We start from the raw sequence: 9,468 nt of genomic DNA on the forward strand, positions 1-9,468 counted from the left end.
TTGTAGTCTTGATGGAAATGATTTGATGGTATTGTTGAGTTTTTTTGGTGAAAAGGGGAGTAGGATCTTCTTGTAGTTCTTTGTAGTAGGTGGTGTCAGAGAGCTGTCTGTTGGCTTCCTTTATGTAATCCTCACGGTTTAGGATGACTATGGCTCCTCCTTTATCTGCTGGTTTTATTACTATTTGGTGGTTAGATCTTAAAAATTCTATGGCCTTTTTCTCTGGTAGAGAGAGGTTGTTGTGGTGGTGTGTGTTGCTGATTATTTCATTGTTCATTCTTTCCCTGAAGCAGTCAATGTAGCGGTCAAGGTTAGCGTTTTGCTCACTGCGAGGTGTCCAATCTGATGTTTTTTTGGGCTTTTTGGCATTGATCCTTTCCTGAATGTTGTCAGAGGATGAGTTGTTGTTGGGAGTGGGTTCAGTTTGGTTGTGGAAATAGTCTTTGAGGCGCAGGAGTGGGAAGAATTCTTCTAGTTCTCCACATTGAAGTATTCTGTTAGGGTATTTTTCTGGACAGAAATTTAGGCCTTTAGAAAGGACAGATTTTTCAGTTTTGGTAAGCATGTGTGTGGAAAGATTGATAATATTTGTGAGTTGGCTGCTGCTTTCAGTTTCATCGAGTCGGAGGTTGGAATGTTGTAAGGTGTTGGTGTTGTTCCTCTGATGGTTGGTTGTTTTGTGGCTGGGGAGCTTGTTCTTGGAGTAATTTGTTCCATTTCTTCTTTTTATGTAGGATGAATGCTGTAAATAGGTTTTTTTAGTCTCTTTGTATCCACTGTATATTGTCAGGGAACATGCATGGATTTCTGTCTTTTAAGTTGTTGTAGTATTAACTAAGTAGTTAATTTCTTAAGTAGTTAAGTTGTTTAGTATTAACTACTTAATTTCTTAAGGTGTAGAAAGACTACGTCCATGGAGACACCATCATCCAAGGATTTAGTTACCCGGTCATAAAAGGCAATCGGGTTGGTCTGGCAGGACCTGCCTTTGATGACCCCATGCTGATTGCCCCTGAGCATGATCTCCCCTGCAGGCCCCCCACAGATGTGCTCCTTGATGATTCTCTCTAAGATCTTCCCAAGCACCGAGGTGAGGCTTACGGGCCTATAGTTATTTGGGTCCTCCTTCCTCCCTTTCTGAAAAATGGGGACCACATTAGCTAGTTTCCAATCCTTCGGCACCTGGCCAGATGGCCCGGCTGTATGAGCATTCGTGGTCAAGGGCTCCGCGATGACCCCTGCCAGCTCCCTCAACACCCTTGGGCTGGACACTTAAAATGTCCAGCCCTTCCAGAAGATCCCTAACTACCTCTGCTCTGACCCAAGGCCTGTCAGAGCTATCCCTGAGATTGTCCCTACTCTGGTAGGAGGGACAGTCCTGGTCCTTGTTCAAGAAAACAGGCAAAGAAACTGTTAAAAAATATCAGCTTTTTCATCTGGTGTAGCCACAAGATTACCATTTGAGTCTTGCAGGGACCCTACATTGCCTGGTGCCCTCTTCTTGCTCCCAATGTACTTGAAAAAGGACTTGTTGTTGTCCTTAATCCTGGACGCTAGCCTGAGTTCCGTCTCTGAGTTAGCCTGTATTCATGGGTTTCAACATTCACAGGGATCTCCAGAACATATCCCCCATAAATGGCAAGGGTCTCCTGTACTGTTGGGGATAGCACTATCTTATGGTAGAGTAATTTATTTTGCTGAAATGCACATACAAATGCTGACCATGGGAGTAAATTGCAGCCAGTCAGCTCAGCCAGCCAGAGGCCTGTTCTGCCCCAGCTCAAATTGCTGCTGTCCCAGGTATGTTTGTAGACACTATGCATGGAAGCAGTTTACCCTGGCTTGAACTGCTCTGGAGTTTGTGTCACATGAATAACACGTAGAAACGCACCCACAACATGCAACCCTGGATGCTCAGAAGTTGGACAGCCCTGGTCGAGAAACTAGGCAAGCACAACTTGGATAACTGTGCTTAAGGAGTCAGGGAGCGATCACTACCAAACAGGATTTGTCAAAACTAAATCATGTCAAACTATCTTGATTTCCTTCTTTGACAGGCTAATCTGTTTGATAAGGGAAAGTGGACATAATGTCCTGGACTTCAATACAGTTTTCAGAGTCACAACTGGAGAAATTTGTTTTAGCTACAATTACCATTAGGTGGATACACATTTGGTTGAACAGCCACAAAGAGTAACTCCATATAGATCAATGCTGGATTGCAGGGTGATTTCAGAGGATTCTGTTCTGGATCCTGTATTGTTTAATATTTTTATCGGTGACTTGGATACAGAGTCAAAGTGCATACTGATCAAATTTGCAGATGACGCAGAACTGGGAGGGGTGGGTTGTAAACACTTTGAATCATGTCAAAACTTGAAGGCATCCTGATTAATTTGCTATAGACAGCAAGATGAAAGTCAACAAAAACAAATATGAGGTGCTACCCATAGGAAAAGCACCTGAGAGCGCAAATACAAAATAGAAGAGAACTGGTATGCCCATGATCATCAACCAGGTGCCATTAGATTCTTCTAAAAGTGCTACACAGTCCCTCCTGCCAGGAGGAACTGCCTCCCAACATCTCCAATCCTATCCCAAGTCCTTGCACACACGAATCCTTGTTTCTTTGCTCAGCTTCCAGGCTGCTGAGACTTCAGCTCCCAGCTGCCCTTCCCCTCTTTACAGAACTGAGCACTAGTTCTTGCACCTGCGGCTGCTCCTGCACTCTTTGCTCCTCCATTGGGCACTTTATATCCCACCCTGGAATCTCCTTTTGCCCAAGGACAACTCGGCAGCAGCTGCTACAAAGCTCCCTCTGTTTCCTTGGTATCCATGGGCTCAGCTGTACCCGGTCCAACCCAATTGCTGCCAGTGCAGTGCTGAGGTTATGCCTTTGTGCTGGCTGGCTCCATCCCCGAGCCATGCAGCGATTGACATTAAAAGAACTGCTCCTCCCAAATGCACCTGCCTCAGTGGGAGGAGCAGGATGTGATGGTTCAATGGAGCAGCCACAGGCTCTCCCCCATGGCTAGTCTCTGCACTGACAGGCTCTTGGGATCAGCAGAGCAGCAGCAGCTGGAGAAGGAGAGGTCTGTCCTTGCAGGGGAAGCCAAAGCATGTTGATAGTCTGGGGAGGCTGCTTTCTAGTGGCAGGAGTGTAGGGGCTGCATTGAAGGATCACTTTAAGCCCTGAATGGTGCTGCCCTGGCTAGTGCCAAGCACAGGGAGGAGAGGAACAGCCCTTGGTAGGATGGCAGAGGAAGGTCCCAGCAGCAGGACTCTGCTAAAAGGTGCCCTCCCCTTGCTTTAAAGCCCATGAAGGGACTGAGGGCTCCTAAGGGGCTGCAGTATATATGGCAGAAGGCAGCTCCAGGAGTCCTCCTGTGCCATCCATTCCCCTGCTGCTATTCAGCCTGCAGGGCTGGATAGGTTGAGCAGCCCAAATTTGGAATTAAACCAGTGAAACTGGGGGGGCAGTACAAAGAAGTGCAAAGCAGCAGGGTTTTTATGGCCAGAACCAGATGTTGGGTTTATCCTGGGTTTGACTGTCCCTGCATCAAAACAGGTGTAGGGACAGACATTTACACACAAGACTTAAGTGACAATTGACTCATGTTAGCCACAAGTGTTCAGAGGCAAAGTACCTTCACTGGTACTTAATGTGGGACAATGGGTGCCTGTCCATCTGTAAGGTCTGTTTGCTGAGAGACAAGATGAATCAAATCAGTCATCTGTTTCTAGCCAAAGACATAAGGATTATCCTGGGTCTAACTGTCCTAGCCTTGGACTCCCATCAAAACTGGCATGGGACAGTTATTTACACATGCAGCTGGAATGGCCATTAACCAGAGTGACCATAAGACAATCTGGGACATCTGGGACACTTCCCCCTCCCCCAAAGTCAGCAACACTGCTGCAGGCACTGGCAGACATTGATGGGAAGTGGCACAGGTGCAGTCTGGTGGGGCTGCCTGGTGCACCATGCTGCTTGGCCTTCCTGCCAGACTGAGCCCCACACGCCTCTGATTCTGAGATGTTTCCTTTAATTTTAACCAACTGGCTGGGACTGGCCTTCAAAATCCGGGACTGTCCCTTCCTTTGGGACATATGGCCACTCTACCATTAACTCATAGTGCTCTGGGGAAAGTATGTCATCATGGTACTTCCCAGGGACCTCAAGCAGGACAATGGGCTTGTTCCTCTGTAGGATCCTAGGATGCAAGGCTTTGTCCCAGAAGTCCTGGGTCACCCATTTTCATCTTAACTTGGATTAAAGCTGCTGTGAACAGGAGGCCACTGGGGCTCCGACTCCAGGTCAGCAGCTCAAGCCAACAGGCCTACTGCTGTGCTGAAGATATAGTGGGCCTAGGTCCTCTACCAAAAACTACACCCCCCCCCCACCCCCTTTAATAAGGGAGGCCACTGGTAATGCAACAACTAATAGCTTAAAAACAAAAGCAAAACAGGGAAGAGGATGAGAGTCACAAGAGGTACAGAAAGGGACCCGGAACAGAGCACACTGACCTGCACCCACTGAACAAGCGGAGGGAGCCTGTAGAGCCAACCAGTGCAACCCTGCCCAGACACTGAGATGAAGGCAGCTGGGTTCCCCCCAGCCAATGCAACCCTCCTGGTCTGGGAGATGGGAGAGCTTGGCCACAGCTGGGAGGAGGTTGACCAGGAGATCCTGGGGTTTGGTGAGCCACATACAGGGCTTAAGCCAAGGGCATGCTTGGGGCTGCATCCCAAAGGGGTCAAGTGCAGGCAGGGCCAGACACTGGCATGGGCAAAAAGGGAAGAAAAGGGGCCCAAAATTGGTATTTTTTTCCTATTGTTTGATTATCATCATCACCATCTCTGCTAGAAGTCTGCCCAGGGCTGCTAGGAGTCTAGGTATGGTGCTGAGTGCAGGAAAACCAGGCCTTTTGATATGCCAAAGGGATGGTGGGCCAAGGCCCACCACGCAAAGCCATGAGGCTTCCCTTAATCATCGTGAGGGTTGGAGGGACCCAAGGAGGTGCAAGCCCCTGCTCCAAGCAGCCTGTTCCCAGCTACATCATCCCAGCCAAGGCTTTGTCTAGCCAGGTCTTAAAAACCTCCAAGGACGGAGACTCCACCACCTCTTTAGGTACTCCATTCCAGCGCTTCACTCCCCTCCTAGTGCCAGAGTTATTCCTGACCCACCCTGCCTGCAGCGGTAGACCATAGCTCCTGGTGCTGCCCCCTGCCGGCAGGAGGCCCGCGAGGCGGGGAGCGCCCCGCTGCGTTTCGAACGGGCGGACTGAACCACCTGAGTTGCCGCAGGGGGGGGACGGGACGAGGAGGCGGGTGGTTAGACCTCTCGCAACAGAGGCGCCGGGAACGCGGTACCTGAGAGGCGATGCTCCTCCGAAAGGAACAAGCCGCCATGGCTCCGCAGGAACACCTGGCGCTGCCGGGTGTGGAACCACCCCCTTCCCCCCACGAGGGCGGAGTCAATCCTCCTGCCCAACTGGGGAAAGGACGGACTGGACTGGACTGTACCAGGTGTAGGTTGAGGGGATTCCGTTTCTTCGCTTCCCTTCCTTCCGGTGTTCGAACCCGCCCGCTGGGCGGGCGGGGCAGGGAATGGACGGTCCCATTGCGCGAGGGGGGAGGAGCCCTTGGGGATGAGAAAAAGCTGCCCCCTTCTCCAAATGCGCATGCGCTAGCACCTCCCCACCCTCTCCCCTTTTCTCCTTACTCCTACAGTTCGCAGGCTCCGGCTGGGGGTTGCTGTTACTGCGCGCACGTGTGGGGCAGGGGTGGGTTAACATGAGCACGTGCTCCGTCTCCAAGGTGGGTGCCCGGGGGGAGGGGCGCTAGAGCGGATTGGTTTGGGGCGCGCGCTGCGGGTTCGGAGCCCGGCCACGTCCGTAAGCACCGGCGTGCGCCGGCCGGGGGCGGGGCGGAAGGCGCATGCGCGGGGGCTCAAGGTGCGAAGCCTGCCTGCGGGGTTGTGGCTGCCTCCTGTGACGTCACCCCCGTGCCCCTGTTGCCTTGCCACCCCCCCCTTCTCCGCGCTGCATCCCCGTGTTCGCTGCCCATGTTCATTTGCATCCAGAAAGTTGAAAGAGGCTCGTGGTTAGGCCCATGCGTGGGTCCTCTGCAGCCAGGAGCGCACTGTGCCCTGGAGCCCTGTGCCATCCATGTCTGACCCTGGGAGGAGGGTATGCAGGAAACCACTGCTCCCAGTTGGGGTCAGACTGATCCCCACATTTGGGGTCAGGAAGGAATCTTCCATCAGTCAGGTTGGGAGGGGGGCGGTGCCTTCCCTTTTGGCAGGCCTCCCTCCCAGCTGTCTCCTGGGCTCTCTCCCTCGCACCAGCCTTTCATTTCTCTGCTTGTCTTTGCCCAGAGCTTCACTGGGCAATGCCCAGTATCTCTTCAGACACGTTGACGGGGCAGTGGGCACCGGCTGGAGTTCTCTGCTTGGTGCCCTTCCTTGGCCCCCATAGGTATTAACCAATAATCTGTAGTCTTGTTCCTGGTATATCATTTTTGTCCCACATAATTAGTTGTGGAATTAGTGGCCTCCCTCTAGCTATTAAAGGATGGGAGGGGGCTTGTAGTTCCTGGTGGGCCTAGGCCTACCATCGTGGCACAACACAGTAGGCCTGTCTCTTGATAGTGGTAAGTAGTAGATGCTTTAGAGCAGGGGTGGCCAACCTGCTGCATGCATGCCATAAGTGGCATGGATAATCTCTGTATGTAGCACTCAACAGATGGGGTAGGGCAGGCAACACAGGAGCAGATAGGGCAGGAAGTAGAAAGCAGAGTGGGAGATTGAGCAGGAAGCACCAAGTACGGAACAAAAACAGAGCAGCAAGAGACTGAGAAGGGGAGAATCACAGTGGCACTTGAAGAGGGTGTGGGACTAATTTGTGGCTTGCTGACCAAGAAAGGTTGGCCCCTACTGCATAAGGAGAAAGAATATGTGAATGGGACACATCTAGAGGGATCCAGTCCCTGTCTTTCTCCGAGGTCAGCCAGCTTCAAGGGGGCATTTTTACACATGCAAGCGCCTGGCGCTGCAACACTTGCAGTTATATAAGTGGGGAAAAGCGTGTCAGCGCTGAGAAAATGGTGCTGGTGCACTTTTGAACTAAAACACACAGAAGGTGCTTTAGTTCAAAAGCATACTGCTTACATTTTCTGTGTGCTGATGTACATTTTGCTGCTTATACAACTGCATGAGATTCAGTGCAGTGCACACCAGCTTGCATGCGCAGCAGACTTCATTTAATTGAGTCTGCTCTGAAGCAGTGGATCTCCGGTGTGTTGGAGGACAAAAAAGTATGTGTATAAATGCCCAGGGATATCAAAGGCTACATCTCTGATTGTTCTGTTCAACAGCTCCCAGTCGCCTGGTCCTCTGTGATTTTTTTCCTATGGCAACAAGTTCCATAAGTTAACTGCATGATGTGTCTTGTTTGTTTTAAACCTGCCTCTTGATAATTTCAGCAGGTACCCCCTAGTTCCTGTCTTCTGGGATTTGGTGAATAACAGTTTTCTATTCCTCTTATCCATACTCTTCATGATTTTATAGACCTTTGTCATTCCACCTCAGTCTTCTTTCTAAACTGAAGAGTCTTAGTGTTTTCAGTCTGTCCTTGTATACCCCCAATTATCTTTTATTGTCCTAAGTTAGGGGACATACAGATATATTATGTTTCACTGCTGTGAAGAATGGAAAATACAGCATAGAAATTAATAATTCTTATCCCAGTAAAGGGACTGGGATAATGGAGTTACGGCAATATACTGTATATACGTTATGTGAAGTACATAAAGTTTAATATATTTATCCACTCTGTATGTAACAGTGGGGAAATAGACATGATGCTGGATATTTATATAACAAAAATACTGTTGCACCACTGGCCCATGCTTGCACTAGTTATTAAAAGTTTAATTTTCTAAATTGCAGTCAGTGCTGAATTCAAGAATATCTTAAGGTAATCAGCAGTTAGGAGAAAACATAATAATAATAAATAAATATAATAGACACCTTCCCTTTGTCTACAAATAGTATTCAGTCCAAAGTTTGGACCACCCTGCTGTGCTTCATTGCTTCATCTGTCCAAAACCTTGTCCCTTGTGTTTCATAATTTAATGCAAGTGCTTCTCTTGATCCACATGCTCTTAGTTTAAGAATCTGAGCTTTGAATTTGATCTTGGCATAGGCTTGATATAAAGTCCATTGAAGTGAATAGAAAGTCTCCTACCACAATACGTTTTTGCATCAGGTTATGAAGAGTGCAGACATGCAGCATGTTTACTGTGTAATAAATTGACTTTACTATGTAGTAAAAGTAAAGCAAATGCATGATGCACAGCTCCACTGTAATATAAATCTCTTGAATACTGGGTAGTGTTACTCTGTAAAAATATGTAGTATTTTCCCTTTGCAATAAACTTATTATATGAAAAAGTCTATTTCATCCAGGGTAGCTGTCTGCCCAGTACTGGCTGTCTTTCCTACACCCTGATAGCCTGGTGTTTCAAGCTATCCACCCTTGGCAGGCATTAGGAGAGCCTGATTGTGTTGGCTCCTTACTACAGAGTAAAATATGTGGTAAAGTTCCCTTCAGAAATTATTCCATCTATACCCTCTACTGGGACAGGGGGTGTAGGCTTGAAGGGGACTTTGGAGGATGGTGTGGGCAGCATGGTGGGAATGGAGGGTGGGAGCTGAGGAAAAAGGGTTCTTGTATCTGGATGTGAGTATCGGTTGGGATTGATAGGAGGGTTTGCTTATATGTGGGTTTGGACAGGGAAATTGTGGTTAGAAGGAAGGGGAGAGTTAGAGTTCAAGTGTGTTGGGGTGTTGTTTAGGGATTCCTTTCTGTATATGATTTATCATAAGCCTCTCTGAGACTTGGATAGGGAGGGATATACAATAAATAATTTCAAGGCTTTAATTGAGATAAGACTTGAAGATCAAAAAGGCCTTCTATCCTCCTCAGCCCACCAAAAATATCTGTGTCCCATAAAAACAGTTTAACAGGAGAAGATTAACATTAGATACTGTGTTTACCCAGTAAATTAGTAATAATTTTCCATTTATAGAATCTAATTATTGGAGGGGAGGGGCCAGACTTCTTGCCTCTTTCCCTCCCTGCCTGCTCCCCCACCGTCCCTGTGCCTGACCCCTGCTGCCTGCTCCTCTTGCGTTGCTCCGCTCTAGCCTAGCCAGGTCTGAAGCAGCAGCAGCAGCCACCTCTGGCCCAGAGCCAAAGCAGGAGCAGAAGGTAATCAGCATGGGAGAGGAGAGGAGGAGGCTGCATTGTTTTCCCTGTGTTCCCCACCTCTCCCCCACCATGTGGTTTCTGCTTGTGCTTCCCCGCCACATGAGCCACCCTGGCCTGGGGCGGGCAGTGCTAAGTTCTGTCTTCGGCTCCAGGCCCAGGCCAGTACTCAAATCTAAGATGAGGCTTTCCCCCC

General features: G+C 49.1%; 2 protein-coding genes across 10 annotated transcripts in view; one reads left to right on the forward strand and one right to left on the reverse strand.

Moving 5' to 3' along the window:
- RARS2 (arginyl-tRNA synthetase 2, mitochondrial) overlaps positions 1 to 5,520 on the reverse strand; it is a 65,503-nt gene extending 59,983 nt beyond the window's left edge. For 2 of the 5 annotated variants that reach the window (XM_025205252.1, XM_006024580.3), the window contains exon 1: positions 5,374 to 5,520. In XM_025205252.1, coding sequence (XP_025061037.1) covers positions 5,374 to 5,412 — 39 coding nt within the window. In that variant the 5' untranslated portion in view covers positions 5,413 to 5,520. Of the gene's footprint in view, positions 1 to 2,154; positions 2,188 to 5,373 lie in introns of those variants that run through there. The other 3 variants (XM_025205255.1, XM_025205254.1, XM_025205251.1) reach the window with 3 other exon arrangements.
- Positions 5,521 to 5,701: 181 nt separating this feature from the next.
- The window catches only part of ORC3 (origin recognition complex subunit 3), a 91,840-nt gene continuing 88,073 nt past the window's right edge, over positions 5,702 to 9,468 (forward strand). For all 5 annotated transcript variants that reach the window (XM_025205265.1, XM_006024562.2, XM_006024563.2 and 2 more), the window contains exon 1: positions 5,702 to 5,820. In XM_025205265.1, coding sequence (XP_025061050.1) covers positions 5,797 to 5,820 — 24 coding nt within the window. In that variant the 5' untranslated portion in view covers positions 5,702 to 5,796. The remainder of the gene's footprint in view (positions 5,821 to 9,468) is intronic.

Source organism: Alligator sinensis, unplaced genomic scaffold (genome assembly GCF_000455745.1).
Source record: "Alligator sinensis unplaced genomic scaffold, ASM45574v1 scaffold658_1, whole genome shotgun sequence".
Taxonomy (NCBI): Eukaryota; Metazoa; Chordata; order Crocodylia; family Alligatoridae; genus Alligator; species Alligator sinensis.